General features: G+C 40.8%; 1 protein-coding gene across 1 annotated transcript in view; it reads right to left on the bottom strand.

The window, feature by feature from the left end:
• PRPF6 (pre-mRNA processing factor 6) overlaps positions 1 to 23,793 on the bottom strand; it is a 37,890-nt gene that overhangs the window by 6,749 nt on the left and 7,348 nt on the right. Inside the window, exons 8-18 of the mRNA XM_042463299.1 lie at positions 23,233 to 23,389; positions 20,813 to 20,975; positions 15,729 to 15,847; positions 11,701 to 11,919; positions 10,444 to 10,566; positions 8,842 to 8,963; positions 7,837 to 7,975; positions 6,111 to 6,230; positions 5,103 to 5,279; positions 4,437 to 4,570; positions 1,094 to 1,185 (exon numbers count right to left, since the gene is read on the bottom strand). Coding sequence (XP_042319233.1) covers positions 1,094 to 1,185; positions 4,437 to 4,570; positions 5,103 to 5,279; positions 6,111 to 6,230; positions 7,837 to 7,975; positions 8,842 to 8,963; positions 10,444 to 10,566; positions 11,701 to 11,919; positions 15,729 to 15,847; positions 20,813 to 20,975; positions 23,233 to 23,389 — 1,565 coding nt within the window. The remainder of the gene's footprint in view (positions 1 to 1,093; positions 1,186 to 4,436; positions 4,571 to 5,102; positions 5,280 to 6,110; positions 6,231 to 7,836; positions 7,976 to 8,841; positions 8,964 to 10,443; positions 10,567 to 11,700; positions 11,920 to 15,728; positions 15,848 to 20,812; positions 20,976 to 23,232; positions 23,390 to 23,793) is intronic.

Genomic DNA, 23,793 nt, shown 5'->3' with positions numbered 1-23,793 from the left:
ATGGCCTGTTACAGCCAAACCATGCGACTCCCCCGCGCTGTAAAAAAGGAGCGCGAAAATCGCGCTCCTTCCGGCAACCCGGAAGAGACATCACAAGTGCCAAAGCGCGCACTCGCAACGTCTCTTCCGGGTTTGTACGTCCGGACGCACAGCGTCCGTTACGTCAAGATGGCCACGCCCATCTGTATAGGGTGCCGCCATCTTGACGTACGGAATACGCGCGAGGGGCAAGGCGCATCCGGAAGCGCCACCCCTCGCGCGTATTCACGGCGCGACAACAGCGCCGCTTAGGCCCGTCTATAACGCGCCAATGTTCTGGACAGAGATCACTCAGGAAAGTGAAACATGCACCATCTGGGAAACTTGTGATGAGTTTCAATTAAAAAAGGTTGCCTATGCAGAGGCTTGTCATAGACTGAAGCTCAGCAAACCAAAAAGAGAGACAAGGTGGTCCCTAACAACCCAGGGCAATACAAAATTATTCCACTTTTGTCCCTGTACGGTTAACCTCTTTCCCTGAGATGATGATGGAAGGGCAGGGATATATCACAGAGCTAAAAAAAACCTAGCAGAACAACAGAAATAACACTTTCTTTAATAAGTAGAGTTCTCCCTAACTTTTGGAAGTGTCAAACTTACTGCCTTCTTTCACTGTTCCAGGAAATTCTGAGTGTGACTATAATTATATCTAGCTTCAAAACCAATTTCCTAACATCTAACTATTGTATCATCTATAGTCTGTGAGCAGCAGATAGTTTTGATGGCAAACCACTGCATAGTAATCTCAATATTTATTTTACAACTGAATACTAAGGTTTGCATTTTTGGACATTCAAAGATCTGTTCTGATTAACCAAGGATCCTTTTACTACCATGTTTCTACTTCGTTATTCCCAGTAGAAAGAAATGTTATCGATGCACAAGTTTCACGTAAATATAATCTGATGGAAACTCATACAGAAGGACTAAGAGACAAAGCCATCTCTCTTAATGATCTGCCACAATGTTTATTAAGAGCTTCTGTTCAGAAATAAATTAAATGACAACTTAAGCAACAGTCAATATCAAAAAGAAAAAATAACCCCTATATTACCAGAGTTGGGACACTCTTGCAGTGCCTTTGCCATCAGCGTATTAGCAATGTTTTTCAGCCCAGCTCTGTATTCTAATCGCACAGATTCCAACCTACAGGGGAAAAGAGCAAATTATGTCAAGATTTACAGATATAATTTGTCACTAATTTTCTTCTCAAATGAAGCAGTGAGTAATTTATTTAATTTTCCTCATGCTATGAGAAAAGCTATGAAAACTATGAAGTTTTCAAAGCCAATTAGCAATTTGAGACTTATTCTGTGCACAATTTGCACACGGTTGTTTTGCACACACAAAAAAGCTAATTTTTATTAGCAGAAAATACCATTTTCTACAAATGAAGTAATAGTGCAGAAAAAAAGCTACTCTCTGGACAACCACATGCAAATTTTGCATGGAATGTCCTGAACTGCAGCATTTTCTGGATAGAAATAGTCTTTTCTGTGCAGAAAATATTTCTAGCTCAGAAAAAAAAAGTTTCCTGTGCAGTTTCCTGCGTAAAAGAACCAGATGCAAAGTTTGCACGAAGTCCCAAACTACCAAGATTCTCATCAGCCCAGGATTATGTGCCTCAGATCCTCAAAAAACATGTTTTTGATCATTTTTTTGTATCTCTGATATGGCTGAGATACAAAGATATTCTGAAAAAGAATACTCAAAACCAATGTGCAATGAAAGCCTTAGAAGAAATGGCTACTATACAAACAAATAAAAGAAAGATTTAGCATACACCAAAACATGAAGAAAGAAACTAGATATTAGAGGGGAGTAATAAGAAACAAACATCAAAATTATACAAAATCTTATTAGAAAAGAAATTAGAACAAGACACCCATCAAAGAAACAATGCTAAAATGGGCAGTAGATATAGGAAGAGAAACAAGACACTGAAAAGTTGGAACTACGCAAAAAAAAAAAAAAACAAAATCCAAAAACCCATTTCAGTTCACAAAATGCCAAAATACCAGGGAAAATTATCTAAAATTGCATTCAAGTGGCACTTAACCCCAGCAAAATTAGCCAATACAGTGGGGCCTCCGCATACGCGGTCTTTTTATAGGCGGCTTTGAGCATAGGCGCTCAAAGCCACCGGCGCACGGGGGCGGAAGGCGCGGCGCGTCCCATTCAATTGAATGGGCGTGCGCACCTGTTGCGCCTTGCGCGCCGCCGCACATGAGCCCCATTGGAAACAATGGGGCTCGAGCATAGGCGGAAATTGCCATACGCGGCGGGATCCGGAACGGATCCCCCGCGTATGGCGAGGTTCCACTGTATATATAAAAACAACCAGAACAAGTGCTAGAAATGCAAAAAAGTCCCTGGTACTATATATTGTGGAACTACCCTCTAATAAAAAAATGTTTGGACTGTTACTCAACCATTTGTGAAATACTGTATTAAAAACAAATTATCAGATGGAACCCAAAATACACTTATGTAAATATGACCAACAAACTACCACCACAAGCAAGAAAAAGGATTTGGAAAAAAAATCTACATGGTCTTGACAGGCAGACCATTCATCACTTAGGCCTGTTACAGACTGCCAAAATAAAGCTGCTTCAGGTCTCTTTGGAGGTATGCTATTTAAATGATGCACGGGTCCTAAGAGTCTGGAGGTCACGCCAAAGCCACATTCCATTCCTAAGCACTGGACTGCAGCTTTGGTGCAGCTTCCGGATTCTTCGGATGCATGTATCATTTAAATAGCATATCTCCAAAGAGACCCGAAGCAGCTTTATTTTGGCAGTCTGTAACAGGCCTTAGAAACTGAAAACAAAAGTTACCCCCACTATAGTAGAAGAATGGTTAATTAAAGTAATAGACACAATGGAAATTGACAAATTGACTTGCTGGCTAAATGGGAAATCATCAGAAACAACAGAGAAAGACTGGAGTGCAATCACAGATTATTGCAAACACAAATGGAGCAAATAAGGAACAATATAAAACACAGACAGAATAGACACCAATGCTGAAAAATTAATAATGTATACTGAAGTTACACATAGTAAACAGACATGAACACATGTAGATAAAAAGAAAAAGTCACACAAACCATAGAAACAAAAGGAAGAACAATAAAGACTAGATACCAATATCCATTCTATATACATACAACTATATAAACAGTAAGTGTGCCTGCATCATATGCAGGCACCTTTTACGCGGCTTTCAGCTTACACTGAAAGCCATGCGATGGGAGAATGAATAAAGTGCGTGCCCATGCATGCGCGCACCACACTGCACGTCATACACAAGTCCCATTATATCCAATGGGGCTCAAGCATACACACTGTTTGCCTTAGACCGGGGGGGGGGGGGGCAGAACGATCTCCGCGTAAAGCAAGGGCGCACTGTACCAGAAATGTATCAGAAATGTAAACGATAGGTTTATTGGCACTGTGTAAAATGATACAGCTTTTGTATCATTCGTTTGTATATAAACTGCTTTAATAAGAAAACAACTACATACAAAAAAATTGTTGTATAGACTTCAGTAATCAATGAATAAATGAATTTCGAAGATGTACAAGATATTGTAAGAGACACCAACATTGTTTTTATTATATGCCACAATTATATTTTCGTAAAAATAAAGTTAAAAAAGGTTGCGAGTTCAATACTAGCAATAGGGCTCAAGGTCGACTCAGGTTTGCATCCTTCCAAGGTTGCTAAAATGAGTACTCAGATTGTTGGGGACAATTAGCTTACAGTTATAAACTGCTTAGGGAGTGCTTAAGTGCACTGATAAGCAGTACAGAAATGTATTTGCTATTGCTATTGCTAAAAAACACATTTCTGATAATTTTTGAATATGTTTTACCTTCATAGAGATAGAATTCAAAGATATAGCTGTGTTAGTCTGTAGAATCAGTATGTAGACAGAATGCTTCTTAAGTCTATGAAAGCTGATGTTGCCAACTTCTTTCTTTCAGTGAGGCCCTCTTCAGACCAGCCTGGGGGTGGAGTCGGGGCATTGCGCCCTGACTCCGTCCCCAGGGTGCCATAACTACTCCGGTGCTGCGTTCATATGATCCAGCGCTGAAAGAGTGCTGCCAAGTCACAGCAGTGCGGCTATGGCTCTCTTTCCAGAGCACAAAAAGGAGCCACTTTTTGCAGTTCCTTTTTGCGCCCTGGAAAGGACAGATCCGGGCTGCAGCCCCAATACGACTAGGAAAGGGGCAGTGTCATGCTGCCCCTTTGGGGCGGTCTGTTGAGCCCCTTAGTCTCTAAGGTGCTACAAGATCTCTTTACAGTGATAACTGACATAGCTCTAAAGGATGCTAGAGATCCCCCAGAAAGGACACTGAAAGATTCAGAATCCCCTTGTGATTTCTTACCACAAATCTTGGTTCTTCGGATTTTTTAAACGAGACTTCTCCAAGATGGCTCTGGCACGGGTGAGTTGACTCACCTTCTCTTCCAGCCTGGATAACAAGAGCCAAAGGGGTATCGATCCGGGGCATTTCTTCAGCTGTTGGAGGAAAAGAGAAAATCTTATGAGAAAGAGAACAGGTGCACATCTAGGTAAAGACTCTTCCATTGGTAGGGTAATTGTCTCCTCACAACTTTGGCAGAAAAAATCACAGAAAAACACACTTGCTGTTTGATAGATTTCCCCACTAGTCTACAAGTTTGGGCACATCTTCACAGATTTTGGTTTAATCAATCAAGTACTTAAAAATAGTTGTGCAAGTTAGTGACTTTCTCAGAACAAGTCATTAATCCTTGTAAGAGAACAGCTAAATTTGGACCACAACAGCAAGCGTGCAATATTAGTAAAAAATTGTGATATATCTGGTAAACGTCTGGTCCTTATCCAAAAGCTTGATGGAGTGAATGAGCATGGTCAGAGACTAGAGCCTGACCTTCATGGCTCAGTTTTTGTTTCATGCAGGGAAAGCTGATCTTCAGAGAGTCTAATGCGCTCCTTCAGAAGTATTTAGACAGAGCTTCTTTTCAAGAAACTGGGTGAGTAGGAGAGGTGAAAAAGATTTTGCCCTTACCCCTTGGTTATATGCCTCTCTGGCATTTTCAACTAGTTCCTCCTGCTCTTCAATCTGACCTTTCATCATCCAGAGCTTGGGAAAATCTTCATAGTGATTCAACGCTTCCTCACATAGCTCCTGAGCAGCAGCAATGTTCCCAAGCACCCACTCAAGTTTGACAGACTTCATGAAGACCTGAGATGATGTGCAAAGGAAGAATGTTTAAATGTGCCATCTAATCCCCAACTCTTGTTTGCTGCAGGACTCCTCTATGGAGTGCTATGGAGTGCTGACTACAATAGATGCAATTGAACTTGTAGTACGTTTTGCATTTGTTTTAATGACGAAATAGTTTGCTTCAAGTATGCTACAAGGCATTTTCAGCTACTGGCAAGACAAGGTAAAATGTGGTCAAATTTGAATTCTGCCACATCCTCAGCTTTCAAAAATTCCACCAAGAAGGGGAACTGGAGAAAGGCAGGGCACAAATGTTTAAAATACAAGTTGTAAGCAGGTCATAAATGCCTTGAAATTCAGATGCAATAAAATAAAATTCAACAAAAGTGCTGTGCCAAAGCCAATGATTGCTTCTGCCTCCTCTCTCTCTCATACCGATCAATGCAACGGAAGACCTGTGTCTTTTTACTCCAACCCCATGCCTGTAGCTGACCCAGAGCACAACGTACATCATTATGAGCCATTATCTCACCCTTTGGCATCAGTCTCTTTACAGAATCTATTTTCTCCTTTCCAGCCATCTGGGGTTGGGTGGGGAGGGATAAGACTCTGATCACATGCACTCAATCTAGATGATTCCCATGAAGAAGATCCCATGTGTGGTCTTCAGCATCTGCTCTATTAGGGATTTTAACAGAAAACTTTTTGGCTGAGATCATCATGAGTTATTGGTACCAAGCTACACAAACAAATGGGTCTGATCCAGTACGAGCAGCTTCAGATGTTTACTGTTACTTGGGTGGCACCATTTCCAATGAGAAAACATCCTCAAAGTGACCCACAGCTTACCCTAGCCGTTGGGGCACTGCTACGAGCTTTTGCCAGCAACCTCCTTGCTCTTTCATATTCATTGTTTTCAGATTCCAACTTCACAGCAGCCAGCCAAATCTCTTCACTGTTGGGGTTGGCCTGAAGGACAGATAAATATGGCATCAGAAGCTTTAAGTCATGGTTCATTTTTAACTGCTTCATCAATCTTCCAGCAAGGTGTAGCATGGAGATCCTGAACTTTCTCTTCTCCAGCTGGAATTTCATGTTTGCTACACATGCCCCATGAAAAGCCTTGCTCCACAGTACTTTTGCCAAGCTAGGAATTAGTAATTAACTTTTAATTTAGGCAATGGAGGTTGAGAATGGAAACCTGATGATGGATTAGCTGCTGTGCCGATAGGACAACCAATGGCAATACCAATCATGACCAGGAGGCACTGGGGGATGGGGTCTAAAATTCTGCTAAAATTAAAAGGGCATCCATACTCTCAAGGAATATTTTGCAAGAAATAAGGAGGCATTGTTAAGCAGAAGTTGTGCGGAAACAGTATACAATTTAGTTGATTTAGCTCATTTGTTGCAGGAGAGCAATGCCAATTTGCTATGTCCCAACAGGAGGAATTCAAACAACTCTGCAAACTCTGTACTGCATCCATTTCTTTTAGTGGGCAGTGCTAGCAACAAGACAGACACATATACACATTTCCTTCAAGTGCCTTGCTTGGGAATCTTCATGCAAGCTACTAATGTACCAGCACTCTTACTGAAAGTAAGCACTTCCTTGAGGACCTGAGCCGTTTTTTTTTAAAGTAGTAACAAATCTGAAATAATAATCTGTCCATTCTGACTTCTCAGAATTTACATTTTAACAGCCTATTTTTTTAATATTAAAAGTATTTCTATACCTTCCTTCATCTAATGAACACAAGAGAATCATAGAATCATAGAGTTGGAAGAGACCACAAGGGCCATTCAGTCCAACCCCCTGCCATGCAGGAATTCCCAATCAAAGCATCCCCAACAGATGGCCATCCAGCCTCAGTTTGAAGACCTCCAAGGAAGGAAACTCCACTACACTCCAAGGGAGTTTGTTCCACTGTCGAACAGCCCTTACTGTCAGGAAGTTCCAAAGATTTAGACAAAACACAACACCAACATTCATTATAATAATTACAGAATACAAGAGAGGAAACAAAATAAAAACTATGCATAGATTGAGACAACTTTTTGAAAGCCAGCTCACTGTACTTCTCTTTAAGGCAAGACTGAGTGTTAGATTTTGTTATAAGGGCAGGGACCAGCACACTGGCTACATTCAACATGGCACTATAGATGGGATGCCTTTTTTCCTTTGTTTAAAGACCCACTTAAAGGTTGGTCTATAAATAGTTTAAAATAGAGTATTTTAATTAAAATACTTTTAAGGCTTGTTGCACAATGAACACTGTGAAAGTATGTTCAGTGCTAAAACATTTGTTGGAAGCCTTTCCTATGCTTCTTTATGCAGACAATATGCTTACTTACTTACTTTTCAAGGGTTTTCTAGGAAGCTTGGTGAAAAACCAAGAGGTAGACTGAAAAAATAAGAGTCATGATAATTTATATATGAATGGCACACTGTGGATGATGATAAGTACAGTAAGTCTGAGTGATGTCACACTATTTCTCTCAAGTTTCTTTTTGTGGTCTGTAGTCTGAATGATAATGGATTCAGTGAAAATTGTACAAAGAAAGAGAAGCTTACCTGGAAAGCCAAAGCCAGGATACTCCGAGCAGCAGGTACATCTCCAGCAAGCCATTTCGATTTGGCCCCCATAAGCCAGAGGACTTCGGCTTTGGGGCAGTGAGCTACAGCCCTCTGTAAGAGAGCCTCCAACGATTCTCTGTAAATACAGAACAAAGTTACCAATTACTTGTGACTGCTGAGCTTCTGGACACCTTGAGATAATATTGTCATTTATTATTGTCACAGCTTTCAGAGATATAACCTTTGATCACATTTATTTGATCAAGGATATATGGTTAGTTCACTATCATGACCTATTCTCCCTCTTATTTCTCAGACTTCCAAATCAGATTCTGAACCAAATTGGTTCATATAAGTTTGTGATAATAGTTGAAAATGTATCCTACCCTAAGATCTGTGGATATATGGCAGATTATGGATGGATGGATGAATAGGGCAGAAGGAAACATTTATCTAGATGTTCTGGATGATATTGTTCATATAGGCTGCTATTATTAAAAAATAAAATTATTATTATTATTATTATTATTATTGATGTGCCAATTAGCAACTTTTACATTTTTACTTAAATATTTTAAGTCATTTCTAGTTTCTTGACAATGAATCACACTGTTAAAGAACTTATAAATCCTACAACAAGAATGACAGGAGAATATTTTGAAGATTATTCTCATTCTTCGTTTAACAGGCAGTAACTACACTTTTAGAAATGGAATTGTAAGGGATTACTAAAACCTGCACAAATGCCTTAAATTTAATGCAACTGACCCCACACCACAAATCTCACTACTGCTACCACTTCAGGTAGCATGTCACGGGGGATAATCCAAAAGGCAAGCCTCTCCACATAACCAAATCAAAATACTGAAAAGCAATTCAAATCTGCTAGAGAATGTTCTCCTGAAGCTACTACAGGTGAAATAAAACACACTCGCCCCAACCCTGGTAACAATCATCAATTCAAGCAGAATCGCTGGGAAAATGCTACACAGTATGTTGTACCTGGTTCCGTGATTCTTCTCAAAATAGGCTGCTCGCAACCAGACACTTTTCTTGCTAGGGAAAACTTGTAAAGCATAAGCATAGATTGCACGGGCACATTCCAGAGCATTGTGAGCAACACACTGTGGGAGAGTTAAAAGAATACAGAAACATAACATTATTGGGGCTTTGAATGAAAGAGGGCAATGTTTGTTCCTCTGTCATTTTGTGGCTTTCAAGAACAATTTCTACAGATTAAATTCTTAAAGTCTGAGTGGTACAATGGTCTGAGTGCTGAACCAAGACTCCAGGGTTGAAATTCTTGCTCAGCCATGGAAACCCACTGGATGATGTCGGACAAGACACACTCTCCTCCTTGTGTGTGTTTGTGTGTTGCATGTGTGTGGCACCTTCACATCACCTCTCAATTTATGGCGATCTCATGAATTTCATTGGATTTTCTGGGAAGTAATACTCAGAGGTGGCTTTGCCAGTTTTTTCCTCTGAAATATAGGCTACGTTACTCTGTATTTGTTGTTAGTCTCTCAACCAAGTATTGACCATGGTAGACCCTGCTTAGCTTCCAAGCTCAGAAGGGATATGGTGCCTTTAAGGTATTTAGGCCAGTCTTTACTTCATGCATAAAGAAGAGAAATGGACAGATTTTCTCCGCAACTGTTTTGAATACGAGTCAGAAACATTCCATTGACTGCCTAAAATTCAAGGCAGTGCTCTATAATTAATAACCACTTCTGATTTTAGAAGTATTAATTAAAATTTTGACTAAAGTTCACCTTAGGGCTGCCATAAGTCAGAAATGACTTGAAGGTACACAACAATTTTCATGATGACACACCATCACCACTACCACCACAAGGAATCTAGGGGTTTGGGAAAACTGGGAAACACCTGTGTGTCACAAAAAGGCCTGGGGGGGGCAGGGATGTTCACTGGAACACTGAGCCCCACAATTCCTATCCCTGCTTTAAATACACAACCAGAATTCTGGAGTGGTATAAGGGCCACTTCCACCATGGTAGTGATTCTCCACATGTCAAGTCACAATTCTAATCTTGGTCTAACAATTCAGTGTGGAACCAGGGGTTGATCATTATTCCAAGTTTTATCATGTAAGCAGTATTATTCTGTTATGTGCCCTAAAATTACATTTCAAGAGTCGCCTTATTCATAGAGATGTGGAAATATAGAAAACCTCCTCCTTCAGGATTTCACAGTGTAACCTATAAGTTATCAAAAGCTGTTTTTGAAACCCAGAAAGTGATGAAGCTGCACCCAACATGTCTTTTTACAGTCCCTTCTGGGGGTTGAGAGCTGGGGTATATTTGCCACAAGACACATTTGCATCGAATTAAGCATTTGAATTCCTCAGAACTTTTCCACCAAGGGAATCAGCTCTTGAAGGTAGAAACACAACCTTAAAGCAGACTCAGAAATAAAGAAGACTGGGAAATGCATATAAAAATGGCATTAGCTACTGATCCCAGAGATATCACACCACCCACCTGTAAATCTGTCACACTTGCCTACCAATACCATTCATTTGGCAGCTGAGTCTCACCTGTGACCCCTTCTTTGAGTGTCATACTCAGTATGTGAACTTACACTATCTGCATCTTCCATCCAAGTGTGCTTGCGGTCCTCTTCCTCAATCCCAATTCCAATCACAGCTCTCATGATAGCTTGGCATGTTGCCACACTGCCAGCTTTATCACACTCTTCAGCATCCTAGAAGAAATATCACAACGATTCATGTGGGGAATAGCAGTCCTTCAGGACTGGACTGTCAAACAAGGTTGAGAGAAGCTGTAACATGTAGCTTCACACTGGAACCTAAACCTTTTTGAAGAGCACTTGCTGAGGAGTACAGGCTAACTGACATTTCTAGTTAACAACAATAATCATAACACATTTTTACTCTATTTCCTAAAACTCACATAATACATTCAAAAATGTCAAATATATGATAAAATATATGATTAATATTTACAGACATTTTTCATATATTTTAAAGCGAGGGTTGTATAGTGATTAATGCTGGAAATAGAACTGGGGACAGTCTGGTTCAAATCCCCAATCAGTCATGATTCACTAGGTAACCTCTAGTCAGTCATATACTCTCTGACTAACCTACCTCACAAAGTTGTCATAAGGATAAAATGGAGGGGAAGAAGAACCATGTGCACCACCGTGAGAAAAACAGAATGAAAATGAACACACAACAATGCAACAAGGCAACTTTTATAGTTACCAGCATATTCAGGGAACAGCCCTCCCACTTTGTTTGGCTCCCAGCAATCGTGTTCAGTAGCAGACTTGTTAAAGACTTTGTCTAATCCCATTTTGCAGCCATCTAAACCATCACCATCTCTGGTAGCAACAAAATTCCACACTCATTAATATCTCGGTGAAATAATATAAGCAGTTTAATCCTATAATGATTACTGAGATAAATGTGTCATAGTAAGACTTAATGTGCAGTTTTAAAGGACTGCATCCTTTTAAAAAGTGTTATATATCACTAAAATTTACCTCTCCCTCTTGCACTGTTCTCCCTTAATCCCATCCGTGTTATTCACTGTAAATATCTGGCATATCTCCTGCCCTCTCCTACTCTAGCCATCTGTAGCAGATTTCAGAAGAGTAGCTGTTTTAGTGTGCAGGAAAAGCTAACACATTAATTGTAACCTGAGCTTTTGTAGGCAATTGTGTCTGGAACTGGGACCCATTTTGTCCAGTGCTTTCTGTATCCATGCATACTACTTCAGACCATAGTGTCACAGTCACCTTAAGCACACACTGCGGTCAAAAGCAAGGTTACTTCTTTAGTAGGGTTCCCAAACAGAAATTCCAAACAAGCACCTGGATCCACTGCTCCCGGTTTATTTCCACTCCATTTGCTCTTAACGAAGTAATGGCTCGGTCTATGATCTTCTCCACCATCTGTGTGTTCCCATTGGCCTCCTCAAGTTTGGCAGCTGTGATCCAGATGTGCCTGTCAGTTGGGATGTTCTCCCGGGCCTTGTTTAAGACTTTACGGGCATTTTCATAGGTTTCCAACCTTGCCAAGGCAAGCCACAGCTGTAAAGAGCAGAAAAGTTTGTCATTCAGGCAACAGACCTTAAAACCATGCAAAGAGTTCCTTGGATGAATTCTCTAAATTGCCATCTTAAAATAAAAATCATAGAACTGAACAGCCCAAAGCAAAGGGGGAGGACCCAATGGTTCCTACCCAAAGACCAAAAGCAATGTGTACTTCAGCTAATCAACAGCCATTCCCCCCACCCATCCATCCAACACACACAATCACCCTGGAGAACTCAGGGGAAAACAGACCGGCAAAATGCGGCATCTTCCCAGTGGCTTGGGGGCATGGTGTAGGCACGAAACCCCCCCTCAAGTTGCCATGAATATGCCATGAAGTTACTCCACTGCCCACATGGCAGCAGTTTTTTAGTGCTCTGGTGGTGCAGTGTTTAGATGCCACACACCACTGGAGCTCCGAAAAAATGCCACCACAGAGGCAATGGTGCCTTTTTCTCAGCGCAAAAAGGAGTGGCTTTCTGTCACTTCTTTTTGCGCCAGGAAAATGTTGGGTTGGGGGCATGGTGTGGTGTTGCTGCAGCACTGCGGCATGCAGCTCCACAGCGCCCCCAATCTGGCGTTTTGGGGCTGTCTGTTTCGGCCCTCAGTCTCTCAAAAAGGAGAGATACAAAATCCATTAAAACTCAGTGATGTGGACACATTCAAATCATTTGATGTATGCTACATTCTAACTCAACTAAGGTTTTAATGCTTTGGTCGGAGCCCATTATGGGTTACCGTGATACTGAGGCTGGAACATAAAACAAAGTGGAGAAATTGCATCCATACCACACTAAAAATGAAAAACATGGGAGCAAATGAGCAGTAAACACCAACACCCTGCTCTGCTCCTCCTGAAGATAGTTAAGTGATTGCAGTATTATATCTATCTTAGCCCAATGAGCATTTGCAATTAAGCTCTTTCAGCAGCTCATATTTACAGTTTATCATGCATGTAAGTGTTTTCCATAATACCATGATTTGAGTATATTCTGGAAAACCTGCTATCCCCACCCAAACTAGAGCTTTTTACATCTCAAAACAAAATTCATGAAGATTATTCATTACCAATATGGTAGTAAGGTTACTGAGTTCAAAGTCTGGATTTTTAGTATGCCATAATCACAATGGTCCTCAAGAAGGGCTTTGTGTATCAATGACAGAACAGTATGTTTAAGAGGGACAATTTTCATTATTAAGAATTTGCTCTCTCTCAATCCCTCTATTTTCCTGCAAGTACAGTGCGCCCGTGCCATACGTGGGCATGCTTTACACAGCTTTCAGCATATGCTGAAAGCCACATGGGGAAGAAGGGGTGGCACATCCCATTGGAAGTAATGGGGCGCGTGTCCATGGCACGCGTATGCTGCCGTGCCGCCACATGCATGAGTCCCATTCATTTAAATGGGGCTCGAGCATGCGCGGAATTTGTTTTACGCGGGGGAGTCCGGAATGGATCCCCCACGTAAAGCAAGAGCGCACTGTATGACATCTCTTTATCTTTGTGTTTGTATCTTATATTCAGCAGTGTTTATACAATTTTCAACTAATAGTGGATTTTTTTTATTTGTGTTTGCTTTCGCTAATACTACTACAGTTGGCCCTTGGAACTCGTGGGACATCTGTTCCGGACCTCCCCCCCTCCCGTAAGTTCCAAATATTGTGCATATTCAAGCTCCATAGGCTTGCATGGGGTGCATGCATGAAGGGGGGGAACGCCGTGGGTGCGTGCCCCATTGACATTAATGGTGGTCTGCAGGTCTCAAGTCCATGGACTTGGAGGGGCAACTGTACAATTTTTATTTCTTTTAACTTACTATAAATCTATTCTCATGAGAGCCAGTGCAGTGTAGTTGTTTGAGCACTGGACTACAACACTGAAGATCAAGGTTTGCATCCCAGCTCAGCTACAGAAACCTGTTGGGTGACTGTGGATGAGTTACATCCTCTCAGCCTCAGTAGATGGCAATGGAAAATACCCTCTGAAAAAACCTGCCAAAAAAAACCCATGGTACATTCACCACCTTAGGCTCAGCATAAATCAAAAATGATTCAGAGGCCCACAAGAGAGAGGAGAGTGCATATTTGTGTGGGTCTCTGCCATAGCTTTGAGATCATGGAACCTAGACAACTGAAACTTGATTATGGCTTTTAAAACATATTAATTGGTTGAAATTAATTAAAAACCTTTTTATAACATCTAGTACTGAATTGAGCCAGCAGATGGCAGACACGAGTCTCCTCAGGAATGAGAGATTGCCTGGGAAGTAATAAAATCTTCTCAGGAGGAAGGTGATAGAAACAGAAAACCTTGATGTTTGGTTCAAATGCTGGCAGCTGATTTTGGATGAAGATATGGAGGACCAAACTACAAAAAAACCTTATTTCTCATCCTACCATAGCTAGCATTATAGCCAATGAGTCTTGCCTACTCCTGACTCCTAGACTGTATTTCTGCATTTGTGTGTATCTGTAGTATGTGTGTGAGAGATAGACATGCATAGGATAATTAAAAATTCTGCTTGTTGGTATGCGCTTCTTGTCTTTTCTTCCTCAGTCAGATGGCAGCTTTTTGTATTCTGCTTGCATTGTGTGTAGAGAGAGGGGAGATAGAAAATGAAACTGCCCTATGAATGCACTGCATTTACTTCTCAGTAGACATGTAGAGGACTTCACTGTGCTCTGTTTTCCAAATAAGAAATCTATTTTCTTCATTTATAAAGAAAATTTTTTAAATTTTAATTTTTTTCTTCTGAGACGGAAATCAGCATTGATTATGTGATTATGTGCTGGTCAATCCTATCATGACCTAGGGTATGATCTGAATAATAAGTGAATGAATTGCATAATATCAAAATGTGACTGGCTGGATATGAGGAAACAGAATTGGGCAACCCAGAAAGAAAAAAAAACAAACATTCATTTTTGTTGCTAAGGGTGGGGATGGGAGTTAGAAGATGGAAAGCTTGAATGAACTTCAGATTGAACAAAAAGACTAGCATAAAAGGAAAAGAGCCGGGGAGAGGGAGAGAACAGAACAAGCTCTGAGCTGTGGGTGGAAACAATATATTTCTATATAGTTATAGAATACTTGTAAACATATAGATTCTTTAGCAATAAAATATAGGCTGTGTTTATCATAGCAGAATGTGCATTCTCCAACAGGGTGAGACTGGTGAAATGTACAATACGAGAGGCTGACAACTACTAGCATGCAAAACCTTTTTGGGCGAAGCCAAACATCCCAAATGTATCCCCATAATGGTGGGTAGCAAAATAAGGAGGGCTTTAGCACTGAGACATTGAAGAGAGTCACCATCAAATACAGTGGTGCCTCGGGTTACGAAAGTAATTCGTTCCGCGGCCGCTTTCGTAACCCGAAAAGCCTTCGTAAGCCGAATTGCCATAGGCGCTAATGGAGAAAAGCCGCGTTTCGTGCGAAAAAGCGCCGAAAAGCACCAAAAATTTTCTTCGTATCCCGAAAAAACATTCGTAACCCGGAACAATGATTTCCAATGGGATTTTTTCGTATCCCGAAAATTTCGTAACCTGGGTATTTCGTATCCCGAGGTACCACTGTAGATTCTGAGGAAGAACTGGAAGGAGAACACTGGGATGCTGCCACTGATATTAGCAGCAGCAAACAAAACAGTTTTGCTCTGTGTAAGGGTGTGTGTCCTGTCTCCTTATAACTTTGGTTCCCAATTGCAAGATCAAAGTTTTAATAACAACTTCAGTTCAACCTCACACCTCTTTTAGAGTAATCCATGTGCAACCTGTAACAGAAAATGGATTTTCCAACTTACTTCTACACTAGTGGGACAGCATTCCACAGCTCGGCTGAGCATTATCCTGGCATCCTCAGGCTCTTCCAACTCCACAGCTGCTTTCCACAACCGAACAGAGTTTGGAACATGCTCTAGTGCTAGAAAAGAGGAAAAGAAAAATACATAGTTATGGCAGATGGCACTGCACATAAAACAGAACAATGTCCTGGCTCTAATTACTACATATGGTAAATATTCTGGAAAGCAACAAAACTTTGAAGGCTACAGATGACCTACAAATGATTAGGACAGAACTGTTCAAAGTGCATTAGATTTGAGAATTGGGAGAAGAGCACAGTCAAGAACCTGCCACCTTTCTACAGTCTAAAGAAATGGCATTTGATGGGAGAGGCAGCTCCAATCACCATGTAACATTATGTGTGTTTTTGCTACTTTCAATCTAGCACTTTTGTGCACTTTCCAACTCTCTTACTATACTTATGCTGCCTCAAAAATGGTCCATTGGTGCAAGGGTTTAATTTGAACAGCAACTGATCCTGGCATTTTCAAAAGTGTCAATATATTGCTCATATATTTCTCATCTATACTCTAAGTAGTCTTAGGGGATTTTTTGTTGTTGCAAAAACTGAAATTTTAATCCAATTAATCTGCAGAAGCTTCTGCCACTTCTGTCGGAAGACTCAGAACTGCAGACAAATAACATCTTTCCTTCACTTTTGATTCTTTTTAACATCCTGTCTGAGGAAAAATTCTGCAGAATTCAAAAAGCTCAAGAAAATATAGTATTATAAACCCTGGCTGGCTCTCATAAAGGTATTATTTTCCCATTGATCTAAGAAATCAACACATACAACCTTTGCTTTTGAAAATATTCGAGGGCAGTTTATTATTATTATTATTATTATTATTATTATTATTATTATTATTATTAACCTTTATTTATAAAGCACTGTAAATGTACATACAATCTTTTTAATTAGATGGTTCCCTGCCCTCAGGCTTTAAAAGACTTCTCCAAGACACAACCCATACAGTATCCCCAAAATAAGTAGCTTGTGACAAAGGTTTCTTAAAATGCTGTGGACATGGCTGTAACAGACAAAATCTGCTCAGCTCGAGTATTTTCTTCTTCAAATAACTCAGTATCATCTCTCTAAAGATGTCAGCCACAGATGCAGGTGAAATGTCAGGAATAATTTCTTTCAGAACACGGCCACATAGCCCAAAAAACCCACAAAGAATTAACTCAGTATCCATCTAATAAAGGAAATTTTGAGTGCCCAAACAGAAAAACTACATTCTCAGCACATCTACCGGAACTTTCATCCAACGCAGTAGCAAAAAATCCCCCTTGTTGTCTTTGAATAACCTTCAGAACCCTTACTCCTTCTATGGACAAGGTACATCTCTGATCAGACTTGCACACTTGGGTTTTTTTAAAATAAATATTGCACACTTGGTTTTATTCACCTTATCCCTTTACAGAGGGCATAACCAGCCTTCCTGCAGCAGAAATGGGTAGGGATTGTCTGAGCAGTTATGCCACTAAAATCAGTAATAGCTGAATGATAGTGCCAACATTCTCATTCATTTTCTCTTTCTCTCATGCATGCACACATGCACATCCCTGTAGCAAAGCTATGAAAAAGGTTGGGTGTGGATGGCTGTCACATTTCCAAGGTGCCCAGGGCTACTCATGAAACAAGTATGCTCTCTGCTACCCTGCCACATGGGTGGCAGAAGATTATTCGGGATGCACTACAGTCAAGGTGCCCAAGGATTCTGGACTGGGCATGTAAATCAATCCATTTTTTATTTGGTTATCAAAACAGGACAAAAATGGTGGGCCCCTCTGTCCCAAATTTTTAACCTCCGGAAATGTAGTTATTCTTTAGGTTCCACACTTTAGTTAACTTATAAGATTCATATCACAACAACACAGCAAATGATGTGCGTTATTCTCCCAATAACTCTGAGGGATACTAAATGAATGCCGTGATGACAGCATCTTGCAGTTTTCCCACCTCAAAAAAGCAGAAGACACATGAAGTGGATGTGGGGGACACCTGAACAAGATCACACCATATCACGCCTTTTCAGTTACTAAATATTTCTAGAATATCTCCCCTCACACACACACACCAAAAGTTAGAACCATACAAGCCATTGTTTTCCCCATTATCATGTATGGATGTGAGAGCTGGACAGTTAAGAAACAAGATAGAAAGAAAATCAATTCATTTGAGATGTGGTACTGGGGAAGACTGCTGAGGATCCTGTGGATGGCCAAAAAGACAAACAAATGGGTCCTACAGCAGATCAAGCCGGAAATCTCCTTGGAAGCCAAGATGACAACAATTAAGCTGTCGTACTTTGGACACATCATGAGAAGGCACGACTCAATGGAAAAGACAATAACGCTAGGAAAGGTGGAGGGAAGTAGAAAGAGAGGAAGGCCGATGGATGGACTCTATTAAGAATGTATAGCAACTACCAGAACTACCATAAGCAGAGCAGTGAAGGACATGGGATCTTGGAAATGTCTCATTCACAGGGTTGCCGACTTGAGGGCAGTTAACAACAACAACAAAATATTTTTAACAGAGGTCTGGTGCTGCTGTTTACTGCAGTTGTCAAAACAAATGGCTACAACCTCAAGAGACATAAAATTAAACGTTGCATAAAAACAGAGATAAATGGTTAATTGTACCAATGGTGGGGTGATGGAATGACTGCCTGCTAATTTATTTATATCTTACCCTTCCTTACAATAGCTCCAGATGGCACATACAAGGTGTCACAACTGTGAAGTATGTTAGGCTAAGAGGCTGCAACTAAGCCAAAGCCACACACCAATAATAACCTTAATGGTGAGAAGTGATTTGAATCCACATCTCTTTGTTCCAAGCCTCCCTGCACTACTCCCTTTAACAAATTGGATGCTAGAGCTTTAAATCTAAGATACGTTTCCTCAGATTCTAAGGTGCCTTTGCTCAACTCCCATTACACTTTGTCAATGCAAACAAAAAAAAGGAAGAGAAAGACAGAGTAAGAGAACCCTGGATTAACTTGGCAGTTTTTGATTCTATTAGATTGCAGGGGAGAATAATTCAGAAAGAACAGGTACTGTATTTTAACTTGCAGATTAAGCATGCCTGCTCATCTGATCAGTTTTCATCAGAATTGAGGATTATTCAAGTCAGCAGTTCAAGAACTGCTGTAGGTTCAAACCTTTAATACCATCCTACTTATCCCTTCTTGTCTGACAAATCAGCAGACAAAAAAAATGATCAGAATACAACAGAACCTTTCTACACCAGCCTCATTCACCTATGCAGCAGCACCAGCCAGGCCAACAGCACCACATTAAGAAAAGTATGTAGAATCATAGAGTTGGAAGAGACCTCAAGGGTCATCCAGTTCAACCCCATTCTACCATGCAGGAATACATAATCAAAGCACTCCCAGCCATTCAGCCTCTGTTTAAAAACCTCCAAAGAAGAAGACTCCACCACTCTCTGAGGGAGCATATTCCACTGCTGGACAGCTCTTACCATCAGGAAGTTCTTTCTAATGTTTACGTGGAATTTTTCCCCCTGTAGTTTGGATCCATTGCTCCGTGCCCTAGCCTCTGGGGGAACAGAAAGCTTGCTCCTTTTTCAAAATGACATCCTTTCAAATATTTAAACATGGCTATCATATCACCTCTTACCTTTCTCTTCTCCAGACTAAATTTACCCAGCTCCCTAAGTCTCTCCTCATAAGGCATGGTTTCTAGATCTTTTTCCAAAGTCTGGAAAACTTTCCACACACGGCAGATGCCTTGCAGTGGAAGCATATATTTTGAGATAAATTTTAACTTCATAAAATCACAGCCTTCTTCTACCTCTCTATTCCACAGCCTGCCAAACTGAGTTAAGCAGTTGCAGATACTCAAGGAAGATGGGGTGGGGGAGAGGAGAAGATGACTAATCATAGGGACAGGTTTCAAAGCTAAACTACTAGCTGCTAAATCTAAAGGAAAACTCCATCAACCCGGTGTTTGTCTTTTTTTAAGGAAAAACGTTTTGTGTGTTCTTCCTATCCATAGAAGTAGCAATAAAGAGTAAATAATTTGCAAAGGAAAGGGGGGAAGGAATGACACAATAACTGCTAGAAACTGATGCCTTAATGGTGCAAGTAAAATGTCTGCAATAGCTTTCAACTCTGTTCTTAAAATGTCGTTGGTGCTGTGTCTTTAATTATACCCCTCAACAGCCCATGAAAGATAATGGTTGTATTATCCTCAGGCTTTGAGGCAGCAGACAATATTCTTTGAGAATTTACTGTGACAACATTCAGACTAGTTGAATGCGAACCATCTCCATCATATTTACAGCTGGGGGGGGGGGCTCCAAGTGCTTCCTAAATGCGTAATGACACGCCCTGATGGTTTAAAATGTTTGAAATGTTGTTCAGCTGGAATCAGAACATCCTTACAATGAGAGCTTTCAATTTCCAAATGCCATGATGAATCCCTAACATGCTGTGGTACTTTTTTGGGCCATGTACAAAAAAGCAAAACAAAAAATACAATTACCAGAGCAAATGTCATCTCACAGCACTGTTTGGCATTTGCCTCTCCACCAAATAGGGACTCAAAATGATAACTATCAAAAATCTAAAGAAAAGAAAGAGTTCCTAAAGGGCCTCAGACAACCTCTTAAGGCCATGGTAAAAAGGTTAAAAGCAGGCTATGAGATCAAGTACTCCCTCCCTCTGGGACAGAGCCTATGCTGCAGAAGCAAAAGATTGCCAGTGAGTTTTAGGAGTGGCCCTTTCATACTGAGCAAGGTCAAACTTGATACTGACATCGGTGTTGCAAACTGTTAAAGTGACTGAAGTTCCCCACTGAATCATGATTATTGGTCAGGAAGTAAGTAACAAACACCAGCTTATCTGGCTAACACTTAGCTGACTTAACTATAGCAATCTTGGACATGGAGCACCATTCCACCACAATGAGATATTCTGGTTCCAGTTAACAGCCTAGCAGCTGTATTCTGAATTAATCGAAGTTTCTACACTGTTGTTAGAGGAACTTTCCAGAGGAACTTTCTAACCTTTTCGAAGGACACGCTTCTTCGCTCGAATATCTGTCTCCAATTCTGCTGCTCTGATATAAATCCGCACTGACTGTGGAAGGTGACGAACAGCCTGGGCCACCACAGCCTTAGCAGTATCCCCAGGTTGTAAGCGGGCAGCTTCAAGCCACACGTCTTCGCTCTGGGGAAACAAGAATCAGCAGAAATCAATAGTTTCCTCTTAATATGATGAGTGCACTTGGGAGAACTCAAGAGTGACACCAGAAGTGTCAGTGTCTGCTGCACAGAATAGGTATAAGCAAAAGAATAAGGATCACATAAAGGAATGCTGAGGATAGTAAAGCAGAAGTAGAGATCAAAAGACACTGGAGGGGAAAGGGAAAGGTTTTGAAGTAGGATAGTACAGGAAGGTTGCTTCAGCAGAAAGCCCAAAGGACATCTTAAGGACCTAGTTAAGAAAATGTCATCCGGATCAAAAGATTCATCTAGTCTAGCATCCATTTTCCAAAAGTGCTCATGGTAGCTGCTTCCAAAAAGCAGAGCACCAAGGCAGCAGCTTCCCCTGTATCTTGCCATCCAGTAACAACAGAAGCACACTACATCTGAATCTGTAAACTAGATATAGGCCCAGTACAGATTAGAACAGTGGTTCCCAACCTGTGGGTCGGGACCCCTTTGGGGGTCGAACAACCCTTTCATAGGGGTCGCCTAAGACCATCAGAAAACATTGCATATAGCAATGAAAATAATTTTATGGGTGGGGATCACCACAACATGAGGAACTATAATAAAGGCATTAGGAAGGTTGAGAACCAGTGGATTAGAAGAAAGGGGCGGTCAGAGGCCGTCCCTTTCTCCTCTGGATCGTTGCCGCCACAACTATGATCTGCTGGAAGAAGGAGCTCCGAAATGGAGCTCCTTTCCCGCAATGCCAGCAAGACACCATTTGCATCCTGGGGCGTTGCGGTGACGTGTCTTGTGCGCTGCGCCATTTGGATGCGTCGCACAAGACATGTCATGGATGCATGCGCTGTATGGACGGTGCTGCATCAAAATGGTGCCGCCCATATGTACTAGGGTTCGGGAGCATGCAGTTGCTGCACGCTCATGAACCCTAGTATTTGTGGCACCACAACACTTTTGGCCTGTGTTATCAAAGTACATATAACAGAATTGTTCTCCTCCATAAAATGGCCTGTATGTGAGTGTGTGTATGCCTTCAAATCGCCTGTCAACTTATGATGAGTATCATAAATTTCATAGGATTTTCCCCACAAATTCCATAGGCAAAGAATTCTCAGAGGCAGTTTTGTCAGTTTCTTCTGAAATTTAGCCTACAGCAGCTGGTATTCAATGGCCATCTCCTATCCAAGTACTAACTAGGGCTGACCTTGCTTAGTTTATAAGGTCAGGCAAGATCCTTTGGGGTATAATAACCTTTTAATCCTGTGGCTGAGAATATTAAAAATTAAGTCACACATTATGCAACAATGTATTTCCACCTGTCTGCCCTGAATGTACTATTGACGAATTTGACTGAATGCCCTCAAGTTCCGGTTTTATTTTTTAAAGGAACTGCATTTGACTTTTTCCACATCTTGCAATATTTAAAAAAATTTCTGATGTTTCTCCACATCTTTTCTATATCTGAGTAAAACACGCCTCACTACCTTTTAGTATTTCTTTGTTGGAAAAATCATCATAGGTAACAGACAGTACAGATGAAATCAAACAAGGAGGAAACAAGTTTGCACTAAGCAGAAAAGAAAATGACTAAGAGATGACAAGAGTTGCCTAGAAAGCTGAAGGAGGTCCTCAGATCACAGCCTATTAAACTGCTTATCCCATCACCTATGAAATTTCCGCAGAGAAAGGAAAAGAGCGACAATAGAAAGTTTTACAGTGGTTATTTTCTAGCTATTTTTACCCTTAAGAATTCAGGAGCAGAAACAAATTCTTCCCAACGAAAGAGGGCTAAGGGTAAAAGAAAAAGAGAAAGGTCCCTCTAAGGCTCAAGAGAATTAGACAGAAAATGAATGCAGATACAGTGGGCCCTTGATATCCACTAATTTTTGGTTCCAGGACCTCATTCCCTGGGTGGATCCCAAAATCCACAGATGGTCAAGTCCCATGATATACAGCAGTTTAGTAAAATGGTACCCCCATGTAAAAGGGCTAAATAAAGGTTTGCTTTTTGGATTTTTTTCCTCAAATATTTTCAGGCTGTGGATGATTGAATTAGTGGATACAAAGGGCCAATTGTACTTAAGAGCAGAGCTGGGGACATCTAGCACTTCAGAAGTTAATAAATGCCAGTTTCCATTAGGCCTAGCCAGTATATCCAATGGTGAAGCATGATGAGAATAGCAGTTCAGCATCTGGCAGGGCAAAGGTTCCTCACCCCTCCCTAAGATGGAAACAGAGCAAATAACTCTTACCTTGGGGCACATCTCTGTCCCTTTCATGATGAGATTTCGAGCCACCTGCAGCTTGCCAGTCACCTCCTCCAAGCGTGCAGAAGCAATCCAAGCTGGTGGATGGTGAGGATTAGTCTCTCGCACAGACTTCAGAAGTAAACGTGCTTTTTTTATGTCACTAGCAAAGCATAAAATGTACAGATGATAACTTATTATCTCCTACTATCACACTCATTTACTATCTTACAGGGATATATCTAACACCATAGACTTCTACTGGGAAATTACAGTAATCTTTCTGTATGGCCAAGGTCAAAATAAATTTTAGGCCACAACAGGTGCCTGAAAGTAAGGCAACCAGGACAGAAACAGAGGGAAGAAAGAAAGAAAGAAAGAAAGAAAGAAAGAAAGAAAGGAGTTAATGTTCTAGAGTGGTGGGATGAAAACAATGAAAGAGAAATAATGTATAAAAGGTAAAGAATGGATTAGTGAAGAAGCAGAATGAGCATGGAAGCTGGCATCTGTTCATATTTGTAGATACACATTATAGCTTTGGCAATGATCATTTAGGCAAATAAACTG

Source organism: Sceloporus undulatus, chromosome 4, assembly GCF_019175285.1.
Source record: "Sceloporus undulatus isolate JIND9_A2432 ecotype Alabama chromosome 4, SceUnd_v1.1, whole genome shotgun sequence".
In the NCBI taxonomy this organism is placed as follows: domain Eukaryota; kingdom Metazoa; phylum Chordata; class Lepidosauria; order Squamata; family Phrynosomatidae; genus Sceloporus; species Sceloporus undulatus.
This window is presented reverse-complemented; position numbering and strand designations above follow the sequence as displayed.